General features: G+C 38.2%; 1 protein-coding gene across 4 annotated transcripts in view; it reads left to right on the top strand.

Annotated features, from left to right (window-relative positions):
* The window catches only part of INSC (INSC spindle orientation adaptor protein), a 146,072-nt gene that overhangs the window by 81,486 nt on the left and 37,747 nt on the right, over positions 1–26,839 (top strand). For all 4 annotated transcript variants that reach the window (XM_021300265.2, XM_021300275.2, XM_005499276.4 and 1 more), the window contains exon 7: positions 6,665–6,790. In XM_021300265.2, coding sequence (XP_021155940.1) covers positions 6,665–6,790 — 126 coding nt within the window. The remainder of the gene's footprint in view (positions 1–6,664; positions 6,791–26,839) is intronic.

Here is a 26,839-nt window from a genome sequence, read left to right as displayed (position 1 = left end):
CAAGTCTTAGTTACAATTATACTATTAGATAGTAAATATATATATATGTGTGTAAAATAATAATAATAAAAAATAAAGACCACAACCCCAAAATATTTTATTCAATAAAGCACAATGCTTGTACAAGTAACTGCAGTAGGATGGTAAGCTCCAACAAGCTTCTGAATGCTGATCCAGCTACAGTTGTCTTTGTGCCACCTGATGCATTATCACTCCCTTCGACATCTTAGGCATTTTTCTAGTGTTTCTCCTGAGAGTATCAGACACAGAAGTGGAAAGAAACTTTACAATTGGCCATGCATATAGCTGACAAGTATGCAGTGATACAGCAAGATTCTTCAGCTGTGTGTACAGAGAACATCAGGGATATTTTGAAAGATGTAATTTTAAAAATACTTTGAATTGATTATTTTCCTTTTATGGAGGAACATCATTACAGTTACTTCTGGCAGTGTGTGTTCTCATTCACTGCGTATTTGATGCTAGCTTTTGGTGTAAACAAATTATTCTGCCAAGATCAACGATACTGGCAATCCGTGCAGTGTTGGCACCTTTGAGGATGCTTGGATCTTGAAAAAGTGAGAAAGGCATGGCATTGTGTGAGGTTGAGAATAGGTTAACACCATCCGCAGTGTATACAGGAAGAAGAAAACCTCCTTTCCCCAGCTTTTGCTTATGGAGTGGTGTGCCAATCCCTTGTCCTGCTCAGAAGTGAGGTTAAACAGAAGCATTTAATTCATTTTACTTCTGATCTGCCTTTAGATGGATTTTTGCACCATGAAAGTTACTGCTCTGTTCTGAAGATAGAGAATAAGGTAGACTTAGAAATGCGTGGTGGATCCTGGCAACAGCCTGAGAGGCTTGATTTTTTCTAAGTTGATATTTGAGCTCCACTCAGTGGTATCCAAAAACAATGTTAAAATGTTAAGTATTGAGGAAGTGCAGAACTAACATATGGAGGAAAACTGGTATTGTGCTTTTTATCATTGTGTGAATTCCAAAACAGTTTAATTTAGCTGAAATCTGACCTTCCATAAATCACTAAATGAATTTATTGCTAAACGCTGGATGTGTCACAGGTTTATGAGTGAGGAAATGCATCCCCTTATGCAAATAACCCTAAGTGGTGTTCGGCTGCCAAATTACAGTCGTTACTGCATCACCTGTCCTGTGTGACTCTTTGTGCACTGTGAACAGCATTCATCCTGACTCACTATCATCATTCACCCTCTGTATTGCCTCAGTTATCTACCTCAGTGAGCAAGGTGGTGGAGGAGTTGTAACAGATCAAAATTTTGAATTCAGTCACTGGAGGAGTTAGCTATGACATTGAAAGTTCAGGGTGACTTAAAACAAAAAAGCCAGAACTGTGCCCACTCATTAAGGGGTTAAGAATGTTTTTGTAAAGATCTCAAAATTTCCCACAGATACAAAGTTCCCTTAAGAGCTGTCATTATCTTTGTAAAAACTAGCTGGAGAAATGGAATATTTGTTTACAGCAAAAGCAAAACTCAACAAATGTGTTGATGTAAACTTGATGACTTAGTCTCCGTGACAATGTCTGATTTTGTGGAACACTGCTGATAGCCTTTTCTTGTCCCAAGATATGAAGTACAGCTCTAAAGCACACCAAAGACTTTGACATGCAAACAAAGAACCTCGATAATATTGTAAAGCTATAATATTACAGGAACTGGTTTCTCACTTTACGTTTTGGTAAGGGTTTCAGTATTCTCTTTCAATCCCTCTACTCGCCCCACCCTGCTGCTGAAGTATTTTTACTAAAATTTTAAAAAAGCTTTGAAATGGTAATCCCTCATGCTGAAACATCACCTATAATTTTATTCCACCTGGAGGTTATTTTTTTTTTTTTTTTTTTCTTTTAGCATGTAACTTTGTAATGTGCTGTGAAAGAGTCATGTTGCTGACTCACCCTGGCAGCCCACTAGTTGTTCTCACAAGCTGTCAGAATTATGAAGACTGAAGTCTCTAACACAAATGAGTAGTAGCAAGGGCAAGATAAGAAATGAAAGGAAAAAGCCTAAATACTACTACTGCTACTACTACTAATCACTCTTGAATTCTGACCTAATAGAATACCCAATGTTACGCTATGATACATAGTAATACATAGTTTTCATCTACAAGCAACTTCACTGTTGGCAGCATAATGAAAAGTCCACGGGTTTAGATAATTTTAAAAGCAAAAAAAGATGAGGAAAGGAAGAGAAGAGCCAAGTAGAGAATTACCAGGTAAAAGTTTTAGCCAAGTTTCTTTCTGCAGATCAGTTTCCTACCTTTGGAACTAAATGTTGATAAAATATTCCTCTATCAAGTCTTATAACACATAGTTAAACATCAAACAATTTGACTAACTTGCTGTATCATTTTCTGGAGTTGCACTGCAGGAATGTGTTCACAAAAGTATTTTTTATTATATTGTAGATATATGGATTTTTTTTAAAATTACTTTATGGATGTATGGATTTGATGGATAGACTCCTTGGTAGATGAGGAATGGACTGAATGTTTGCATCAAGAATGGTCAACAGCTTGATGTCCAGATGGAGATCAGTGATGAGGGATGACCCACAGAGGTCCATATTGAGACTAGTACTGTTCAATATCTTAATCAATGACACAGAGGCATCAAGTGCACCCTCAGCAAGTTTGCAGGTGACACCCAGCTGAGCGGTGCGCTTGATGTCTGAGGGACCTGGATAAGCTTGAGCAGAGGGCCCATGTGAGCCTCGTGAGGCTTAACAAGGTCAAGTTTAGGTCCTGCACCTGGGTCAGGGCATCCCACAGTATCATGGCAGGCTGGGGGATGAAGAGATTGAGAGCAGCCCTGCAAAGAAGGACTTGGGGGTACTGGTGGATGAAAAACTGGACATGAGTTAGCAATGTACCAACTATATCCTGGGCTGCACCAAAAGAAGCGTGGCCAGCAGGTCGAGTGAGGTGATTCTGCCCCTCTGCTCTGGTGAGACTCCACCTGGAGTCCTGTGTCCAGCTCTGGCGCCGTCAGTACAGGAAAGACATGGACCTGTTGGAAGCGGGGGCAGAGGAGGGACATGAAAATGATCAGAGGGTTGCAACAATGCCCCTGTGAGGAGACGCTGAGAGAGTTGGGACTGTTCAGCCTGGAAAAGAGATGGCTCTCGGGAGATCTTATTGAAGCCTTTCCATAGTTAAAAGAGGTCTTCTAAGAAAGATAGGACAGACTTTTTAGTAGGGCTTGTTGTGACAGGACAGGGAGTAATGGTTTTTAAATTAAAGGACCGGAGATTCAGGCTAGACATGAGGAAGAAATGTTTTACACTGAAGGTGGTGGAGCACTGGAACAGGCTGCTCAAAGATGTGGTTGATACCCCATCCCTGCAGACTTTCAAGGCCAGGCTGGACAGGGCTCTGAACAACCTGCTCTAGTTGAAGATGTCTCTGCTCATTGCAGGGGGGTTGGACTAGATGAACTTTAAAGATGCCTTCCAACGCAAACTATTCTATGATTCTATCTATTAGATTTCAATCCCAGGATCTTTCATATTAAAAACTATAAATTAGTCCTGGTTGTTAAAACTATAACTTTATGTTCTGAGAGCACAACAAGACACTAAAAACCAGAAATTATAAATTTTGAGCGGACTTGAGCACTTGAAGTAAACTTGTTCTAAATTGATTTGGCTTCATAACAACCAGATGAATCAGTAAAAATCAGTTCTGGAGTTACAACAATAAATGTTGGGACACGGTGACACAGGGAAAGAAGTGTTAATAAAACCATTTCACTGATCATAATTAGAGTCTAATACCAACTGTATTGAACTGGGTGCTATAATAATAGTCTCCTAAAAGAGAGAGAGAGGTAGAAATTATAATGAAGATAGCCATACCTGCTTATCACACTCTTCTTTGGAGAATGCTTGACTATTTGAATCCCATATGGATGTGCAGCAGATCACTTGCTCTGAGAAGCTTCTCATACATCTTATCTTTACCTTTTTGTATATCAGTTCCTTTTCTAGCAAGTATTTACTATGAAAACTTCTTCATAGATCATCTTTAAAGTTAATTATAATTGTTGTCCTCTATCATGAGGAAAGACTTGATGAGAATTCACTGCACTTTGAGTGATTTCAGGCTGAAACTGTGAAACTGAAAATGTTACACCTTAGAGTTGGATGCCTTTTCTCTCTCCTCTTTATTCATTCAACTCACCATGCACAGTGGGGTTTTCTGTACTCATTACTTCCTTCAGATACTTTCTATGGTTTTATTTCAGGTGATTTTGTTATCTATTGCTGGCCCTTCCGGATAGCATCTCAGGGATGTCTCCAGGAAACTGAATTCCTGTTAACCCAATACAGAAGAGAAATAGGTCATCAAGCAGTAAAGCAAGTTCTGTTTTCAGATACTGCTTCTCAGAGTATGTGAAGCCTGTCCTGAATGAAACTTGAATTACAGAAAGAGCAGCTTTTCATGTGTTATTTTGGCACTTCCAGATTTTGACCAGAAGTCTGCAAAGAATAGATAAACGTATGCTTAGACATATCAGGAACTTTTGGAAAGGTGCAGGTTTATTTCAAAAGGAAGCAAAGCTCAGTGCTGTTATGTTTCTTTGTCTGAATGGTACTGTTTATTCATTTGAATAATTTATATGTATTCCTGTCAGATACAGCTTTGTCATCATTCCAAAAGATACAGGAGACAAATCTTGGAAAAGGTGAATAAATTCTGGGGAATGCTGTGATCCCATTGAGGGGAGTGTTGTTGACAAGCCATAGAATCAGGCTTCGTATTTCCTACACATTCCATATTTCACTTACAGCTCTCTAGGTTCATTATTTGTGATCAATATTTTACAGCTTGGTGATGGTACACAGGGCACAAAATAAACAGTTTAGATCTCCTTCTGACAAATGTGATGATAAATCACTTCCTGTCCATCAGAGGCAGAAGCAGGGCACAAATTTCTCATGCAGAAAGCTTGAAGCATATGTGCCATCGCTTCAGCTTTACTAGTGTTGTCCACAAACTTCTGCTTATGAATAAAGTAGAGAATCAGGTCATCTCTGTTGAACCATGGGGACTTTCAAACTGACAATAAAATAATAATTAAAAAATCCCAGTTACTTTAGGTTTGGGGACAACACTGTGATAGCTTTTTTTTTTTTTCTATATTTTTAATGGATAATTCAATTACTGCTTGGGTGAAATATCAATATCCTTTTGTTCGATGCAAAATACGACTGAAACTTTTTTTGTTAGTGTACTGCCTTATTTTTATTTTAAAGGCTCAGGTATATCTTTCTGCAGTAGGTTATATATAGAAGTATGAGATATAAAATAACTCTTAACAGATACTTGTGCACTTCTTACAATTCCAGAAATACATTTTACCCTTAGCAAACCTCAGTAAGCCTACTGTTTTTACTGATCTCATGGAAATTACATATATGTGTGCAAAGACATAATATAAATATTTTATCTTGTAAATATATTGAGGTGTTAATTTTGTCTAATTTTCTTATAAATTGATATATATTTTTGTTAGACTGAACATATAGCTTTGCTTGCCCTATTATTCTCTACTCTATTCCAGCAGAACTATTACACTACAAAAACGCAGAATTCTGAAAATGAGTGGTCTGAATTGTAGTCCAGAGGTTTTATGTCAGTACAACCTGTTGAGATTTCAAATAAGAGACAAGGTGGAGGAGAAAAAGATTTTCTGTGAATCTGAAAAAGAGGAGTGTATATTACACTTGCTCCATGATTCCAACAATTTTAATTTAGTAGTGTAGTCTGAGTACTTCAGTCTGAGACCTTTCATCTTTTTAATATTTTGAATGCTTTCCTTCTCATTATATGTCTGCTCTTACATATTATAAGGCATCTGTAGTCTACCTGATGGCATAACATTTTTAAATGTAGGAGAATAAAAAAAAATACTGAAAGAAGTGCACATATTGTCTGTATTTATTTATATCTTTCAATTTTTTATGTGAACTTTGCTAACACTTATATGTTTACAATCTGTGTTGGAAATTATTAAGTATAGCTACTGTAAGGATGTACATGTACTCATATATTTGTCATTATTGCCATATTTAAAAGAAAAAAATGTAGGAATGAGAATTTCATGTATTGGAGGATGAAGTTATGACTTGTACCTGTATAGAACTTGACAGCTATTTCCACGTTATTTTAGATAGGTCTTCAACCATCTGATCTTCTCTTTCAAATTTTAACATTAAGTAAATATTGTATGGAACTCATATAGAGCAATGGGAAAAAAAAATCAATTTTAAACTAATAGCATATTGTTGAACTGTCACTTAAATGTCATTGTAATTGCTGCCTATTGATAATTCTTGGTAATTTTTGCATGAATGTCAAGTTTAATTTAAGTTGCACTTATAATTGATAAAAGTCAATCACTTAAGCACACCACCTACTGAGGCTATATTACTTTTTCATCACTTAGTGTATAAGCATTAATCAACCTGAGCTCTCTGTGTGAGCTTAACATCCTTTTTGTTGGTGTTGTGATGACAGCTAATTTGGATAAATTATTGAAGGATTCTGCCCACCATCCCAATCTGAGTTAAATACTGGGGAGACATTCAGTTTTACTTCTCTGATTTTTGCTTTTCCCCTGCAGGAAGGAGGTGTCGTCACCCTCTTTAAGATCTGTCGCCAGGATTGTTTCAGGTGCCTTTATCCCCAGACACTGAGAACGTTGGCATCCATTTGCTGTGTAGAGGAAGGGATGCACCAGCTGGAAAAGGTAAGCACTTCAGTGTTCTCTACTGATTGTGTGTCATAAAACAGACAAGTCCTGTTTTTAATCTCTTCTAGGAATTCTAGGGGTGTTTGGTACCATGCTCCATGCTTTTCACTTTTTCTGTGCTGAACACATCTTCAGTTTTTACAAAGTTAGTCCCAGCAATAACATTATCCTATTCAGTTGCTTGCACAAATAAGCTTTCTAAGTGGGGATAATTCTCATTAGACAGATAAATATGCTAGTGATGATGTCAAAAAAAACCAGAGAACTCATAATTTCTGAACTCCCTGAAGTGTTTGTTTAGAAACTCCAGTGTTTCAAATGACCCTTAAAAGACAGAAAGCTCCATACCTCTTTCCATCCTTTCCTGATGCTCAGGTAGGGCATTTGTGAGAGTTGTAATTACACGGAAAGAACCGGGACACATATAGAAACTGACCAATAGAAAAATGTGTCTGCTAATCAGCAGTGAGTCTCATACAGGCCAATTTTAACTGGGATGGCAGACATCAAAACATTATCCAGATAAAATTATATCAAATGCTCAGGTTCCATTCCTTTCTCACTCTTGCTACATACTGCTGTGTATTGGAAAATGAACACTTCTGGTCACTAAATCATGATCTCATCCTTTGTATTTCATAAAACAGTCATCTTCTACAGCTGAATAATGGCCTCTTCAAGTTAATGATAAATGATTTCACTGCCACTTTACATTGACATATCTTGTAATTTACTGCCCTGAATTCAACCAAACCATGACAGAACATCTGCAGCAAAAAGCAAGTATCTGAGCTTACAGTAAATGAAGATGACTTTTTTTTTTCTTTTTTTACATAATGCTGGTTCAGACTGACACCAGAATCAGTCTAAAAGGATCTTTCATTATGTCCACTATAGCAGTGGAATTAATAGAGTTAGAAATGGAAGAGATTGATTCAGCTCACCTGGTCCAATTCCTGGTAGTCTCAACATGCATTTAATGTGGCCAATATCAAAGCTGACAAAACAGGAGTCCTAGAAAAAGTGATAACTCTCAGGCTCATATGTCTTTGATCTGCTTTAATGTTGATCACAAGCAAAACTGCTCAGGGTAAACTTTGTCACAATCAGGACCAGAGTAGGGATTAAGGGATGTTTAACTGAAATCCCTACCCCTGCTTTCAGTAGTTCGTTTTTCACCTGGGCCTTCAATTCTTAAATAATATCTTGGCAAAACCTCAGTCTGTGACATGAGAGGCTGGATGTTAATCCTACTCACCTGACTGAACAGACAGAAGCAAATTTTCTCTACAAGGAGAAAGTGCTAGTGGTGGTTGAAGAACAGAAGCCAGTAAAATGTTATGTCACCAGTAAATAATCTTTCAGCTGGTGACAGCCCAGGTTTGCCAGTTTATAGAGCTGCAGAAGGATAGTAAACAAGAAAGTTTTACTACTCTTCGTACTCTGTTTTCACTGTTCTTGTATACCTATTTAGAAGTGGCAAGACATTCTGACCCTAGGGAGGCAATGGAAAGTACATGGATCAGATGACCAGTATATTGATGTGAACAGCACTCCAGTTTTTCATATTGTCTTCTTTAAATAAGGACTCCTTACCTGGCAGAAAGGGTGGCTTCTATTATCCAACTAAGTACCTGGGTGGTAGGGAAGCATTTAATTTGCTTTAATGCAAATATAATTATGCCACCTAGTGCATTAAAACATCAGTGCAATTTGAATTTGATTTTTAATGGCAAAAACTTCATTCAAACAAAAAAAGCTTGGTCTCCAAACAATTCAGATTAGGTATTTCAGGATTAAAAGAATTATTAAAATATTAAAAAGTATTAAAATATTATCTCTCTCCCTCACCCAAAAAAATCCACCTTCTCCCTTTGTTTTTCAATAAGATTTCACAACCATTAAAGTGTTTGAAAGACCACTTTAAAAAAAGCAGCAGGAGCTATCATTTCTAATGGAACATTTCTCTGGGAGGTGAACTAAAAGGAGGCAGTATACTTTCTGCAGCAATTGCAGTTCTTAATTACTAAAGACATTAGGAATATTGTATATTTATCCAAAGCTCTTTTATCTTTCCAATTCAGTAGCAACACAAGAAGGGTAACAAGAACATCTATGTTAATGCAAATAGTTATTTAGAAAGCAAGCAAGGTATTCAGTAGTTCACAGAAGGCAATCCAAGCAGAGAATACTTTAACATTTTTCTTGCATTTTAAGATACCTGAATATTAGACTTTCTTTATAATTAGTGCAAATCTAATGTGAATTATGTTATACTTGTCTTAAAGTGTTTGTCTTGAGTGGATTTTTGGATTGCTATGTGGAAATACTGTCCTCATTTACTAACAAATAAAAGTAACAGTTGAGTGTTCATTTCTAAAAGTGTAGGGAATTGCCTATTCTAAACCAATATATTTTCAGTAATGAATTATGCAATTAGGCAATTAAAGTAGAAAGATAATGAAGAAGTAGTCTCATTTTGTGATTGAGAATCATGTGTAAATAAATGTTGTTCTGTGAAAACTTGTGTTCCTCAAGTGGTAATTCTGGTGCTCCAGGCTGTTTATGGATGTTTGGTTGTTTGTTACACTTTAAGTTCATAATCCATTGTGACACCAGCAGGTTTGAGACCATTCGTTGGTCTCAGCTGCCTGACCAGTCGCATTTCAGAGGAGTGGTGAGACCCTGGCAGAGCAATCCGAAATTTCCTCCTTTACATCACTAGTGTAGCTGCCTCACCCTGTGCCAAAGACAGTTTTGTCAACTGTGTCTTGTGGAACTTGAGCATGCTAAGTTTTTAGGAGAAAGGTCGCTGCGTCAGAAAGGATGGTTATTTTTGGTCTAGGCACTCCAGAGTTTATGCAGAGACAATATATAATCCAGATATAGATAATATATAATATAGGTAATAGATAATACAGAAAATAGCTGAAATCTCTAAAATGAGAAGAATGGAAAAGACTTTGGAGGAGATGAGCATGACTGGAAACTGAAGAACAGTAGTAGTGCTGCACGTGCAGACCTTTTTGTGTATCCAGCTCTGGACAGAAATGCAATGATATAGAAGGAAATTGGTTCTCAACACAGACATTTGTTGAGGGTTCTAGAGGGAAGAATATCTGAATCTTCACGAGCGTGCTTTGACAACCTAATTCACCTCAAGGGTTCTCATGTAGAAAGGACCGTTGAAGGCGCAGAGCTGAGAAAGGTTAACGTATGCATTTCATGAAACTTAAGGTAAAAAAAAAAAAAAGAAAATGGTGGCCTTGGTTGTCTGATAATGTACATCCTGCAAATTACATTAGGAATAGCTGTACTTCAAATACCATTTTTATTGTCAAGACACACATAAAATCTAACAGATTATTGTCTTCAACATGAAGCAACCTTGCCTGGAGAAAGGGTTTGTATTTGAATACAGTCATATGTCTTCAGCATGTTGTTTGCCTAAAGCAGCTCTTCAGCCCTTTCGCTTCCTGAGGCTGCATTATATTCTTGTTTTGTAAAGTCCTTCCTGTACAGATGCTGACATGTGGCCTCATTAATGTCTAGAGACTCTGGCAGTTTTTCTGCTTCAGGTCTGTCCATACAATGCTTGTTGTTGACTGATGCTAGAAGGCATGGCTTTCCAATTTTTGACATGCACTGAAGCTCAGTTGTGTGATTTTCACTGAGGCAAACTTCCTATGTGATAAAAGAACTGCAGAGTTAGTCCAGAAATGAACAGTAAACAGGTAGTGCAATGTACTGCAATTTCTACTGTGCATGTGAAACATTATTACACTTAAAAGCTGCAACTCAGAAGGGACCTAGATTGAGGCTCATCTGCCACAAAAACATAATGATTTATACAAGTAGTCATTCAAGCAGCTGCCTAAATATTAACACTGTGCGGTGTATGTTTACTTACACTATTTAAACTGCTCCAGAAAGCAAGACACCTGGAATCAACTCATTAAGAGAAGATATTCCAGAGAGGCTGGTGACAACTGTAGTTACTTTCATTAATAAAACCTCCTTTTAAACAAATAACATTGTTTTTATCACTGTGCTTTAAGCAAAATTGCCAAGGTATAGATTACAAATTACTTTACATGCTTCGTTTAAACCACATCATATCAAATTACTTCCCTCCAGAAAAATAATCTGAAGAAAGAGAAAGCAAGTACAAAGTGTCTCATTTTTGTGCTTTGGAAACTATATGAATTTCGTGAAAACTTCTTAAACACAAGTAACCTAAAATCTGTTGTTTACTGTGAACCTGGTCTGATTTTTAAGAACAACTGTGCTTTTATATGGAGTAATAATTTCTGCATAACGGGGATGTAGTATGTCAATGATATATTTGAAAAATGAGCTTTTGGTGAGAATTAAGTAAAATATTTATTACAGAACCTGCAACTACAATTTATTCATAGCTTTTGGGTGAATGTGAGCTGATTAATTCATTCAGCTGTAACTGCTTTGAACTTTCAGTTTCCAACATTAACCTCAGTCAAAGCCGGGGAGTAACTGTTTCAGATGAAGTTTATGTGTTGCCTTAAATTTCAGCTGCTGAAACCACTAAGGTTCGTGTAGCTCAAGGGTGAGACAGAAGTGAGAAATATGGAGAGGGTTTTGATTATGAGAGCTTGGATGGCCTGGTATTGAGGGTACAGTCACTACTCCTAAAATCTGAACACAAAATTTAGCTGGTGGCCCATGGATTTCACTGTCACGGCATATAAATGGTCCACAATCATGAATGTTTTTTCTTTTCGTAGTGTCTGGTATGTGATGGAAATAACTTAGTACCATACAAGAGAGAGAAAATTTGCCTGATCTGAATGAACCATATGGCTGTCTTCATATTTACATATTCCGAATGCAAAATACCAGGAGAAGCAGAATATTAGTAATGGTCTCCTAGAAAAGGTGTGTGAGTGTGCCAGTGTCTAGGAAGGAGAGACCCAGAAGTTGCTACATTAAAAAAAAATATCTGCAGGTTGTTTTCATATTTTAAGTAATGCAGGAGTAGTGTGCAGCTTTCTAAGAAGCAGTGAAATGTTGATTTTCATTATGGCAAATAGCAGCTTATTCACAGGATCTCCAGCAAGGAGAAAATCTCAGGAAGTGCAGAGCTCTGCCTTAACCTGCTGGCCTCTCTCACTCCCCAGAGAAGGGCTTTGTGCTAAAATTTCTTTTCTTAGTTTTAGAACAAGGGATTAGATGGGCTTATAAGATGATAAAAATTGCATGGATATTATATTCTAAAATTAGTTGAATTCAAGAGCTTAATTGTTTTAAGAAAAATATTTTCAAAAAAAAAACCCATAGTTTTCAAAATTTACTTTTAGTTCACAGAAAGTCAAATTCCATGTTACTTTGTCTCCTGAGTGAGACAGGGCAAGGCTGGGCATTAACAACAAAATAAAGGACTTTTAAAAATCATTAGAAGGGGATACGTTGTTGAGGAGTCCTTCTCTTGTCTCTTTCCCACAAGAACAGGTAACATTTAAAACTGTAATCGTTTCTGAGTGGATCATGTTGATGAAAACATTCTCAACACATTTTTATGAATGGGAATTTCACTCTTGTTTGTTCCCCAAAGCAGTTCTTCTGAAGTTTCATGGATGGGAAGAGACTGGAAACTTTCTTTCTGCATGCTTAAAACCACAGAACACTGGCTTGTGTGCTAAGAGCATGTGAGATGATTTAGATGGAAAGAGTTGAAGAGATACATTTCTTTTACAACCCTTTGGCTGATGAGTCAACTCTCCTGGTTTGCATAATGCACTTTTCTCCATCTGAGAACATTGTTTTGGCTCATCTTCTGTGAGCGTTTGTAGCCAGGCTTTGAAATCATGCTTGTAAACTTACAAACAGTGAGCAGGAATGGATAAAGAGATTTCTGTTGTTCTGAATTTTGAGGAGAACCTTTTACAGACTAATTCAAGCAACTTTGGCACGCAGTGCAGAGCACACTGAAACTTAATGTCATTGATAGCTGGAGTTGGGAACTTTGTCTCACTTGTCACTGGGTAATTGTGTATAATAGTTCACAGGGGAATGAAGAGCTACAATGAGACAGAAATATAAGTCAGCTTTAAGGAATAGTGTGGGGAATAGCATTTTCAAAAGCTGCTTCTCACATAGCCTTTTTGATAACCAGGCAAATCTATTTCAGTAGCTGAGTTTGTGGTACAATTAGATAATGTAAAGTTCTACTCTTGCAGCTCTTTAATTTACTGGACACTTCTTCACAGTAAGGCTGTTTAATTAATTGGCAGTGAAAAATGTGCTGGGTTTGGCAAATTACATTTCTGTCAAAGCCCCTGTGAGATTCATTAAATTATATCTAAGAGTGCAGGAACAGCCCTTCCTCAACTGCTGGTTTTGTATCTGTTAGGTGGTGTTTCAAGTTTTACCTCCTGATTATACAGCCATGTATACGTAATTAGTAAATGCAGCTTCTTTCAGCACAATCCCAGATGTAGGGTAGAATACTTTGGAAGTCGTGGAAGGGACTTGTTTCTGAATACTGAAAACCAGTGTGAAAACAGCCTCTCCCTGTGCCCCCCCACCAAACCAACCACTGGTGGCTAATCTATGCAGTATCTCTATTGAAAGCCTTCTGCCAGTTACACAGCAGATTAACATTTGTTTGCTTTATCACAGTACCCACTTTATCATGCAAAGAAAAAAGCAAGGTTGTTTGTTTTGTTTTGTGGTTTTTTTTTTTTTTTTTTTTTTTTTTTTTTTTTTAATTTAATGGGCGTGTTATTCAAGAGACATGGAACTGAATAAAGACAGACATGTTAGTGCAGGATTATGGGACATTGCCAAATCTCTGTAGGAATAAAGTATGCACAAAATGCTTTGGCTGAGGTCACTGCCATTATTCCAATTCTGTTAAAATGACTAATTAAATTATAGTGGTTGTGTTGTTGTAGGCCTGATGGTCTAAGGAGATATGTATCAGTTGCTCTAATAAAAGATATTACCTCTCCTTACAAACCTTGCTTCACTTTAATCATATTATAGATTTTAGAAGAGGGAGAATGGAGCCAGCAAGTGTAGCACTAAAGATAAACATTTTGATAATACTGGTAAAGTAGGAAAATGTGAGACTTAGCTAAGGAGTTGGTGAATAGCTGCATTTGGAGGACACAGATTCTGTTGTTTATCAGTAGATCCTCATTTAGATATCAGGCCTGGCCCAGACTCTGCAAATATATATGCATGCACTTAGCCTTAAGTGTGTGAATAATTGCATTTAAAAACAAAAGAACGACTACCTGTTAAAAATGTCAACAGACATGCATGTCCGTTGTTTTGCTCACAATTGAGGTTTCAGACTGCAATAAGTTTCACACAGCAAATATTACTTGATGGTCACTGAACACATAGTGCTGTGGAACAAAGTGAATGCTTCAAACTCAGATCAAATAGGTTCAAGACTTTTTTGACAAACCTTGTCTGTCTTTTCAATAAGAGGCACAGCAGGCAGTCTATGAAATGATATATAAATCTATCTATAAATTGATAACAAAGGCGCAAGCTGTCTTCTAACCCCAAAATGAACATTTTTTTAAGGCATTTGCCTTTATAGTCCTTTCGTGTCACCCACAGATTTAATCTTTACTTTCCTTTGTCCTGTGCTTAAAGTGACATATTGCTTAAGCATGGATCTGTGATAACATGTCTGCATGCAAGAATTTCATAACACTCAAAACAGGCCTGCTTTTATTCAGGTTTTGTCTTGTTTCTGTAAGATTTGATCAGGAGAAGCCATTGCAGTGGCATTCAGGTATTATCAATGATGTGCTGAGAGCAGATCTTGTCACTGCTCTGTTGTTTTTTTCATGGCTCCAGAGCAGCGTCCAAGCGGAGTGAGAACTGATAAAATTAGGTGGACTTTGGCATTGGTTCCCCTATATGATGCAGTCACTGCAGGAGGAACAGCATTGCTTCTCATCTACCCCTCAGCTTTGTCTTTTTATACATCTTAATTTTTCTAGCTGAGGTGCAGAAAAGAGTGTCTTCAGAATTTTTCTTTTTGTTTTAAAAAGATAAATTGCACTGAAAGAGATTTTGAAAGCAGAAAAGGAAAGTCCTCAGACTATGCCAGGTTACTGAGGTGCACACTTCAATGTGCAAGATCAAATTGGAACATTGCCTGTAGATTGCCATTCCCTGCAACGTCATTTTGAAATTTTGAGCTGGTGCCAGCTTACCACTCTGCACTTGTTTGGCTCCCATATAATTTACACATGGTTTTTGCAGTCAGTTATGTTGGTATTTTATGCTAGCTATTGATTTTATATTTCACAAAGTATTTTATTTAAAGTGCTCCAAATAGCTCTAGATTTATATTTCAAAAGTCAGGATGTTAAGAGAATTTTATAAATGAAAAATAATTTGGAAATCACCATATGATGATTTTTCTGTAATGACTTAAAATATTGCTTAAAATGATGACAGTGATCAAGGCAGCAAAGTGATCCACAAATGACATTTGAAGGAACAGAAGCCAACACATAAAATGACAGGTGGGTTTTCCCTACCTAATAATAATAATAATTATCTATCAAGCAAATTTAATTTTAAGATGAAAGAAGAAGCTTACTCAGCTCCTAAACTGAAGGTAGAGATTAATGAGAATCAATGGAAGCATTTAAAAAGAGTGAGGGAGAGAGCTATTTTGGACCTCAAATATTCCTCCTGTCCCTGATAGAGGCAGAAAAGAAACTGGAAACGCAAGGCCTTACAGAAAGACCTATCAGATGAGTTGCTTTCATAATTCTTCTCACTCAAGAAACTGTTGCATTGCATATCTGCATTTGCATCCATATGTAAACACACATACTAAATGTGCTTACATAACTCAGCTGTATTGCACTACATCGGGAGGAGAGATAGGAGTAAAAATACTTGCTAAAAGAGACAGACACATTAGAAACTCCCCCCTCACAAAACCTCAGTTGCAATTATATATGCCAGTCTAACTGACCCATCCGGCTGCTGACTAGATGACTCAGAATTGTTGATGATTTTTGTGACTCATTGGAAAAGTCCAGAGGGTTTGCTGCTCAGACTCTATTTCTTGTCTGGCTGACCTTTAACCTTGCTTAAAACTGCACTGACTTCAGAATCCCCTGCAGGAAGAAATACGTACCTATGTAGACTTGGTTACACAACAGGGATTTAAACACCTTAGAACCTGATAATGCATTACTAGCGTTATATTATCTTCTAAGGCTTCTGTCACATTTACTTTCCTACCAGAATTAACTATGACTCTCAAAGTTTCCTAGTGCTCTATGTGCTTTCTTGTACATCTATTCTTGCTCACATAACATTGCCTTTGAAAATTTTACACACATTTAATTTTGAAGGACTGAACTTTCCAGATGCACATTGCTAAAAAGCAAGAGGAGAAAATCCTTTCTTCATCTAACTGCAGCTGTGGAACTCCTCACTAGTTTAAAAATACATGTACCTGGCTGGAGGTGCTTTGTATTTCTTTTCTTTGGGGTATACCAGTTGGAAACAGCTCTGTACGTTCCATCTGTCAGAGCTTTTAACTTGTCCGTAAATTAGTTGATCTCGGTCATAGCTGAGGACAACATGACGGGGGCTACTAGACAAGTGACTGGCTTACTTTTATCTGGTAATGAATATTGGTCACCTATTGGGGTGAGAATCAGGACTTAAAAGCACTGCAGAAAATTGGTTATTCTCACGAAACCATCTGTATTCTGCATTAACTTCTCAGCTTGACCACTTCCTTGGGCTTGTTTCTTAGTAGTAGTTCAAACTAACAAAACACATAAACCTCAGCTTACACCTACCTTAGTCCTTAGCTCTTTTCCAAAACCATGTTTGTAATTTTTGTAGTTCATTCTCACAAGTGTTACTGCCCTTCCCTGGGTTCAACACAGGGTTAACAGGCCTCATGCAACATCAGGGTTCACACTTGCTTAGACAGTGAGGCTGTAAGAGACCTGCTGCGACACAGGGTTTGGAGCAGGTGAAAGGCAAGAATCTTTTCTAGCTGCAGACACTAAGTAGCTTTTCCAAACTGGGTCCCAGCAGTAGTGTGCAACCTCTCTATATGGTTACTGAGAAGGAAATTCAGAAATTTGTGTTTTGTGAAATCTCATTTTATATGTATAGAGTTGCCTGTATTTTTTGTTTGTTTTCACCCACTGTTTGCCAAAATTATATTCAGAACACATGGTTGAAAATCCCTTTTCTCTTTCCTCCTCTACAGTATCACGCACTGCAACAAGTTGGGACAATGCTTTACAAAACAGGGGAAAAAGTACATACAGGAAACATTTTTATGATAACACCTTTGACCAGTTCTAGCACTGGCCATTATGATTTAAACTTTTTACCAGTAGATTTGCTTGGTTTAAATGAGTGCTTATCAGTTTAACTTTCTCACCTGAACAGCATCTTATAAACTCAAAACCGTCTCAGGGTTTTGCTGTCAGTATTGGTATATTCTGATTCTGTTGCATGCTCCAAATGCTTACTCTTGCTGGAGCTGAGTTTTTTAGCGAGAGCTAGAGTCACATAAAAGAAACAGAGGAAATCAAATGCAAGGTAAACTGACTAATTAGCTGAAACTTGGTATCCTTCCCTTATGAAATGCATTTTGAGGCATGTGCCCCTAACAGAAATAAAGGAAGTTAATTGTATAAGTTTTTTCTTTTCTCATATATGTTATTAGCTAAGAGCTGCTATGTGGCTTAGCTGAAGCTCACCCATGATATGTATGAGTCTCCCTGTATTTCTTAAAAGAGTGAAGGTTAAATAATAAGTCATGGCAGGTGATGTAGAGGCATGTGTTTGCATCAGTATAAAGTTTTTTTTACTTAGGTTTGCGTGCAGGAAACCACTTAGATCTGGCACTCTGCCCGATTTACACTAAAACTTTCATGTTTCATAAAGCATTTCCAAAAAACATTTAAAGAGCTGTTAGAAAAACAATCTCATCTGTTTAAGATAATCATCCTGGTTTTGAAAAGCTAAACACGTAACAGCATTGCTTATATGTTTGCTCTATCTGCTGTTGTCCATCTCTAAGTTCTCAGACAATAGCTCTTTCACTGACTGTTCCTTACCTTGCTAGTACTGTCTAGAGCTTTTCCTTTGCAGAAGGCTTTCATTTTGTTCATTTGCCATCCCTGGGAATAGATGAGCAAGTTTTTGTACGGATCAGGGTGTACCGATATGCAAAATCAGTCTCAATTTTCAAGAGAGACTTTGCTGCATGCCATAGAATGGCAGGCTTCCCCCTCCAGCTTGCAGTTTGGTGGGAAGGTAAAGTCCACAGATTTATCAGGGCTGACATAAACCTAAACTACAGACTTAAGCTAGGTGACTTGTGTTATTCTTTACTTTGGAAGTAATCTGGAGTCCTGAAAATTGTCTCTTATGCCTTGTTGTGCATAGCTGGTTTTGTTTAACTCTGCTAGCTTTTAGACCTCAGGTAAAAGTTTGATCTGACAAAGCTGAGATGAGGTCTTGCAGAAGGAATCCCTATGGGACCAGTGGGTGGAATTAAGAAAGCAGAAGTCTTTCCAGTTTTTATAAGAGCTCATCTCTGTCAGTTTGTTCTTGCAAAAAAGGGATGTAGGAAAGGTTCCCCAATAACTTGGCTTCACCAGGGGCAAGTCTTGCCTGACCAACCTAGTGGCCTTCTATGATGGAGTGACTGGATTAGTGGACAAGGAAAGAGCTACTAATGTCATGTGTCTGGACTTCTGCAAGACCTCTGACATGATCTCCTAATACTTTAAATCCTGCTGTACTGGGTATGTATGTACTCGTGCCCCCTTTATACTTTGTATATAACCTACAGATGACCTTATTTTCCTTTCACTGAGTACAAGACATTTTATTTGAAACAAACTGTTAGTTTCAATCACAAGAAAAAAGTTTTACACTTTTAAGAGAATAACAAAATTAACAAAGCTCCAATATTTGTCTTATTTTCATACATGTTTTACAGTAAGCCACTGTAAGGGTTTTTTTTCTTACAGCCGTTGTTTCTTAGGGAAACTCTGTGTTGATTTGCTACTTCTTGTGCAGGGCCAGTTATCCAGTGTTAAAACACGGGCAACTATTAGAAGCGTTTTGTTTTCCTAAATGCTCTATTTAGTTGCAGTAACGACATCATAGAATTTGACAGCAGATTTAACATAAAAGGTCAATTTCACTGACAGAAGTTTTAGATCTCCTTGGGTTCACACCCTTTGGGTGTGAACAAGGTTTCACAGGATGTACATAAGGGAAGAACTTGGCTTCCCCTCTAAATCTGCTTTCTGAAGTATTCATACCAATACTGCCCAATCCCGATAAGCTCACTTTTAAACACAGACAAGAAGGCTTGAGGACTCTTGCAGAGACACGTAAATGTGGCATTATGGAGACGCAACAGAAGTTAGAAAAGAACTTTCAGTTGCACCAGCAGGCTTTGGATTACACCCATAATAAAAATAAATGGGTGAAAATGTCATCATAAAGAAATCTGCACATAAATCAAGCTGTTTATGAGAGAAAGCAGTGGTAATGGCAGAGTTATTACTAGCATAATGCAACCTAACCAGTGACCATCGCAATCTGTCCATGAATATTGAAATCTATTACTCGCCCAACGCGATGGCAAGGAATGTGCCGGTTCTCCAGCAAGAACTCACCCCACTGCGATCCCCAGCACATGCTGCTGCCCTGTCTGAGTGCTGGAGTTCCTCCACATCTGTAAATGGAGCTTATTTGCACTTTTGTTTGATTTTTCTTTACACTCCTTCTAGTGCAAGTACAATTTAAAATGTTATCTTATATGCAATGCAAACACATTAAACATTCAAATAACTTAAGGAGCCAGAGGTCACAGTTTTTTTCTTCAGTGTGAGGAGAGCTATATCTTAATGGCTTTGGTTCTGCAGTTTCTTTGCTGAGCTTCCATGCACGTCTTTGCAGCCATATCCTCTGAATGGTGACAAGCACACAGGGTGGGAAACAGCACATAGGGAAAAACATGTGCTGTTACAATACCAGGCATGGTGATGGTAAGCATGTAATAGTGGCATTGCTTAGTGATAAACCTATCCATAATAAACCTGTTGAGTATGTTTTTCTTGTATAGTGGCTGCTTGTATGAGTGCTAAGAGGGACTCTCATCCTCCAGATCCAGGCAGATATAAATGAAGAAGAAAAAGAGAAAGGAATATTATTTTCTGAGAAACAAGCATGTCTGTGATGGGCACTGTAAAAATAAACCTAGCTATACTGGCATAATTTACACCATGCTCCTAGCATTAACCTTTGTCGTACTAGTAAAGCAGTTACTTTTAGCAGATCCCTGGCATCCATGAAATCCAAAGAAGAAAACACACTGTTGTCAGGAAGCTTAAATTCATCATACAGGTGTCAATAAATCAGAGAGAGCTGAGAACCCTCCTGTCTATAACAATTCTGATTCTTTCAAAAGCAAACAGGACACAAACCTTGTAATTACCCTGACCTGAGCCAGCCCTCTGTAGAAGAGCTGGCAGAGAGAATGGAGGACATGGAAGATGAGAAGCATCTGTGCAACGAAACTCTGCTATCTGATCTCACCATGGGAAGGGGAGGTAATGATTTAATGCAGAAAAAGGATAAGGTCACTGGCATCAGTGTAAAGGAGAGGGATCTTCCTCACAGCCAGAGCACTGAGGGGTGCTGCTGTTGTTACAAGGATGATGATCCTGCTGTCATAGCAGAGAATGCTGGGTTCCGTTCTGAGAGCTGCAGCAAAGCAGAAGAGTCTACCCAAGAGCATCTGTCTGTGGAGTCAGAAAATGAAAATGCAGCACTGAGGGGGTTGTTCAGCCTGGAGAAGAGAAGGCTCTGGGGAGCACTTATTGCCACCTTTCAGTATTTAAAGGGGGCTTCTAAGAAAGTTGGTGGGAGACTTTCTAGTAGGGCCTGTAGTGACAGGACAGGGAGTAATGGTTTTAAACTGAAAGAGGGGAGATTTAGGCTGTAACAGGTTGCCTGAAGAGGTGGTAGATGCCCCACTCCTGGAAACATTTAAGGTAAGGTTGGATGGGGCTTTGAACAACTGGCTCTAGTTGAAGATGTCCCTGCTTACTGCAGGTTGGGAGGACTAGATGACCTTTAAAGGTCCCTTTCTACCCAAACCATTCTATGGTTCTACAATGCTAACTTTTTTTGTGATCTTGCTGAAGGAGAAAGCAACTTCCTGTAGAAGCTGAACTCTCCAAAGGTTAGGTAGCTGCTTCCAAATGGCAGAGCTCTTGATGTAGCCTACTTGTTAACTTCAGGGCCTGTGAACACTGATATCTTTGTAGACAGGAGATTGTCTTATTAGTTTTACTAGTCCCTACACTGTTGTCCTTAGTTACAATTTAGTGCTAAAAGCACTGTCTCTAGCCCTCAGGACTTTATACCCTTCCTTCCTGCCACTTTATGCATCCATTTTTTATGAGGAAATATGCATCTTCTATGTATATCTTGAATTTTCAAAGGAGTCCTTCCTGAGAGGAGTGGGTGACAGCTTTGATCTGACTAAAGGCAATGCAGAGCTGGATGCTCATGAGGCTGAAGCTGACATCCTATACCACTGGAGACGTTGTCACATGAAGATGTGCAACTAGAGCCATGCAAGATCTGCACGTGATGATATCATCACGTGCATGTGATGAAATCATTACCTGGTCAGTCTATTGTCTGCAAATCTTGATCTATGCTAAGTAGTACTGCAGTTTGCTGTGTGTAGCTGACAAATAAGTAAAATGAGACAGCAAGGCTGAGGTTGAAGTCTCTGGTAGCCTGACCATTGCTCTGAAGAACTCTGAAGGCAGAACAAGACACTTTTAGAAACTATTTCTGGTGGCTGTGAGCAGCCAGTTTTCCTAACCATTGGTGAGGTAGGAAGGAATATACATGTTCTAGATTCCTGGAAGTAGGACTGGGCCTTTTTCTTACTGGGAAATTTTTAGATCAGCTGTTGATGGAAAGACAGGGATTTTCCATTTTTGTGATAGCACAAATTGATTTATAAACCTGACCTTCTTCCCACCTATGACGTTTCCTTTACGTCAACACACATATGTCTAATAGCCACATACCCATTTAAAGAGCAGGTAGATAGCTATTTTATCTTGTTGCCGTTTTTAGTATGATTCAATAAGTCGGCATTATAGGAGAAACTACGTGGGTGATAGTCATTCCTGCAGAGTTTGCCATGTGTGATGAACAACAGCCTGCGTGCTGAGAGCCCTAGCAGGGCTGTTGTAGTAAAGTGAAAAATGTTGCCTCTGTCTCAATTTTCTTTTGCAAGTACTTCTATTTCCTGTCCTGGGTGAATTTCTTGAACTTAGCATTTTATCTTACCAAATGAATTGCGAACTCTCTTTAGCTAAAAACAGCCACTGTGAGTTTCTCAGCAGTGCAGGAATGGTCAGACTTCAGGGCATTTGGCTTGTCTATTGCCTCTAGCCCTGCACCACAGACCTGTTTTGCTGCAGGACACTGATTTATCCGGCTGTGAAAAAAATGTGGGTCAGATGAAGATTCAGTCTACTTGCTGTTTGCTTCTGTTCATTTCCCTGTTTTGTCATGCAGTCTCTTTCTCTCTTCCTGCCATATATTATTTTCCCTAGAGGAGCCTATACTGTCAGACAACTGCTTACACGTTCTTCTTTTTTGCCTGTCTCTGTGACAATACAACTGATGTTGGCAGAATCATGTAAGCCTATGTTTGTAGGAAAATCTGTGTCAGTATATAGCAGAACTTCAGGAAAGTATTCTGGATTTCTGCTAGAAAAAGGCTAAAATCCTTTCGAAGGTCAATGGCTATAGAAATTTCTGTACTTATCAATGCTACCGTCTACCAGACAAGACTGTTGACAAGAGTGAAAGACCAGACACTGAGGTAAGCTTTATAAACAGTGAGACACTGCTTCCCCTGTCTTCATCACCTTGAAACAATTGTGGGTATGTCAGTTCTGCCAAATGAATAGTATAACAAATGATTCTAGTATGGAGGGATAGCATGAAATCTCCTTTTAACAGTCTTTTGCCTGGAAGATTTTCTCACATTTAGTGTAAGCTCTCAAAATCTTCCACTAGGTAAGGCTGAAATGAAATCTTGTTATTATTTATTTTTTTAATGGAGGCCCAGGAAAACAAAATAAAACAAAATCCAAGTATAGGGATTCTGTGAAACAGACAGACTAAAGGTTACTACATTGTCTAGCCAGAATTTTTGAAAGTAATCCATGGCATTAAAGTTCAGCATTTTCAGATTCCAGGTTAAGTCACCAAAATGAAATTTGATATTTAGCAAGTTGTGGATATCCACTGGCCATCAAATAGAAATTACATTCATTCCGTAAAAATAATACTTAATTGCAATTAAATTCAAAGGTAGGCTAATAATATATTTTCAGTGTTACTGCCATCCTGATGTGCACACAGTTTACAAACACTCACTAAATGTTGTTATGGTCACCTACAGGTTTGTGGTAAGGTTTTACCCTTGTGGTATTTAAGCTGTCATCAAAGCACTTTAGAGGGAGATGTGGTTATTGTCCCTTCAGAGGTTAAAAAATAAGGTCAAAATAGGGTGCTAATTGATTATCAGCCAGCACTGAGGAACAAATCCACTCATGGGGCTAAAAGGAACAGAATTAGGGAAGAATCAGAGAACTTCTGCATTCGAGCCTTTTAGCTGTAGTGATCTAGCAAGAATTAAATCCTCCTTGTATTGCTGTCTCGAAAAGAATTATGATATAGCATTTCAAGGACATAAAAATGAATGTTAAGTCTCTGAATATGGTTGGAAAACTTCATGAGAGTGAAGTGCCAGTTGAAAGTCGGTTTTGCAAGTTTGTTGACTCATGCAGCATAATCCACTCATTGCGTTATACAATAGTGGCACCCAGTGGAGGCTGGAATTACAGCGGAGTTTCTGTTTCTGCTAGCTAGGGCTTGCCCAAATGAGTTTAGGACTGTGGACACAGATTTGGGAAGACAGGTCTGTGAGGACCAAAGCTACGTGAACAACTTAAGTGTTCTCCTAAATCAAGAACTCTTACCTGTCCACTGGGCTTTTAATTTGAAAAGTTCAGGCTATCTATCTATTCACAACAACTTCTGGATAGTGTGAGTGCCTTTTTTCCTACAGGATAGACCCTCTGCACAAGCTGCATTTGTTCTAAAACCTTAAGCAACCTCTAATGTAAGAACATTCTGGGGAGCGGAGGGAATATACGCTCTGCTCCTACTGCCTGGAAAGTAGTGCTTGAATAATGACAGTGTCAGCCTCAGAGGTTTGGAGAGAAAGCGAAGAGCAGTAGGTGTGCATGGGGGCAAGGGGAACAGACGGAAAGCCTGGCTCCTGATTCAGTCTGGGCTTAGATGCAATGGTCTCAATAGACTGGAAGGTATGTGAGAGAGGAGTGAGAACAGGAGGAATGCCAGATGTGTGTCATGTAGGTGGGAAAGAAGTCTGTAGGGAGCATATTTTAACATTTTAAATTCAGGCAATGGTAACAGTAGCATCATCAAAAATAAATGGACATTCATAATAATCTGTAAGCAGATCAACCCCCCCCCCCCATAATGTAGAGCCCTCGATGTGTTACATTGTGTCTGGAATGTCGGATTTCCCTAAAGTATACATTATTTGCTATGATGCTGGTCAATGTCCAGGGGGAATGAGGCTATATGTGTCATCTTCTGGTTATTGTTTTCTCAGCAGAAATGTATTGCAAATACTTGCGGTGAGTAGGGATGTGGGAGTTACTGACTTGCAGTGCCAAAGAGAACAGAAAGAATTAGAACAATGTTCCTGTGTACCTCATGCTGTTGAGCTCAGATTTCAGTTCCAGGCTGCATGCCTACGCAATGTCTGATATTATCAGAAAAATGTGATTAATGAGGATGATGATCTGAGTTCCTCCAAAATTTTCTTCTTTAACTGGTTTAGCACCATCTGTTCCCATTTTTTTCTTATTTGTTTGTTGTTGGTTTGTTTTCTTTTTTTTAAATAATTCATTTTAACTTTTCATTGTAAGTACTGTATGCTTTAACATTTTGGCCAAGCTGGAATTACTTTAGATCTGCAAGGAGAGGCTGAATTCAGGAATTAATTTTCAGGTAGCTGTTTTGCAGTCAAGAAAGAGTTTAAGAAAGAGAGAATGACAAGTTGGACCAGTTTATTTACACACTTTGGAATTGTTTTCATAGGTGCAAAAGTCATTAGGCAGAAGAAGCTGCTTATTAAGTATGTGCTCTGTCACTGTTGCAGTACTATATTTTGCAAGTGATCCCATTAAGTCATGAGGACTCTGTTGATTATGTTACTATTCAGTGTAAGATATACTCTCGTAATTTCTGGAGAAATGACTGCCCATTTAAATGATAATAGGTAGTATCATTACAATGGCATTTATCCAAACATTGTGGTGGTCGGTAAGTAGATTATCTTCACTTTATAGCACAGTGTGTGAGAGCAAAATTAAATCACTCAAGTAAGAACTTGCCTCAAAAGTGTGATGTGAACTTCATGGCTGATCCAAATGTGATGTTGTACTACTGTCTAGGCTGAGGAAGGAATTATAATGAAAGAGAAAGCAAATCAGAGCTGTTGGAATAGGTTTGCAAATTATTTTTATCTCAATACTCATTTTGTTCTGAGCAAAATTATTAAAAGCCGTAGGACGCTTTTTCATTACTCACTAAAGAATGCTCCTATCTCATCCTGTATTCTGGAAGAACTGGTTTTCAAGTCACAGGATTTCACCTAGCAAATACTTATGGATGATGCCACGTGTCTCCTGACTTCCTACTCCCGTTAGAGGAATTTATTGTATGGGTTTAAAGGCTGTAACAAATTGCTTTTCCTCTTACTCAGAAGAGGATTAGTGATGAATTGTGCCCCAGGGAACTGGCAGCTTGTGAATTCCCCAGCCCATGGCACTTCTGTGCTGCTGTGTCAGATTATGTTGAGAAGCCACCCTGCACCTTTAGTGTACTGGTGTTGCCATCTCAGTTGTATTGCAAGTGATACTGATGTTATACTGAGTAAAAATTATTTGTGCTGTTCCCCTTCAGTTAATCTTCCCTTCAGGCTAATTTCAACATGAAATAACACAATTGCATCTAATTTTTGGCACTGTTTTACCACTACTCTGCTAGAAGGATTTCTGTCTTCTATGAACTAGACAAAATGAAGGATTTGCCACAAAATGTGTGAAGAAGGTAAGGCACCTGGGGCATTGGAGAAAGCATTAGGACAAAGAAGTCCAATTAGTCAGATGAAGACTTTCATCCTGGCAAAAGGGCGGGTGATTGAGACATACTCATGTAATTACAATTGATTTCACTCACAGAAAAAAAAAGAAGACACAAAATATGGCAATTGCTGAAAGCGGTAATGGAAAAGGAAGTAATTTTAGAGATGACACTTACTTTTTTCTTTCCTTTTCCCTCTTAGTTTTTAAAGAAAGCTATGAGTGCTGACTTCTAATCCTAAAAAGAAGCCAGTAAGGGTAAGCCTATACCAATAAATGATATTTCAGAGTCACAGGGAAGAGAAAATCACAGAGAAAGAGGAGAGGAGAGGATATAAGAATCAAAGACCTTCTCAGTAACATGGATAAAGATTTACAATTGAATTAAGAAAGATCAGTTGTTCAAGCTCATTAAAAGATGACTGATTAGACTTTTTTTTCTTTTTTTTTTGAGCAAATGGTTTGTGGTCAGCTGTTCTGAATAGAAACATGATTGTGCTTTCCCTTAAAATCCTTCAGGCTTTGGAGTACCTACTGTCTTGTATTTTGCCTTGGCCATTCATCTTGGTTTATAATGACTTTCACATTTTACCTCTGGTTAATGGTGCTTTTTATTAAGACAACCAAGGATCTGGGCCATAAACCTCAATAAAAGCCCAGCCAATATCTCTGTTGCAGCTGGGCCCATAGTCTGTAGTGGGTAGCAATGGAGATGACAAAGAGACACCCTGCAGGCTTTGTGCATAAG

Source organism: Columba livia, chromosome 5, assembly GCF_036013475.1.
Source record: "Columba livia isolate bColLiv1 breed racing homer chromosome 5, bColLiv1.pat.W.v2, whole genome shotgun sequence".
Taxonomy (NCBI): Eukaryota; Metazoa; Chordata; class Aves; order Columbiformes; family Columbidae; genus Columba; species Columba livia.
The sequence above is the reverse complement of the archived record's forward strand: the minus strand, read 5'-3'. Positions and strand labels throughout refer to the sequence as shown.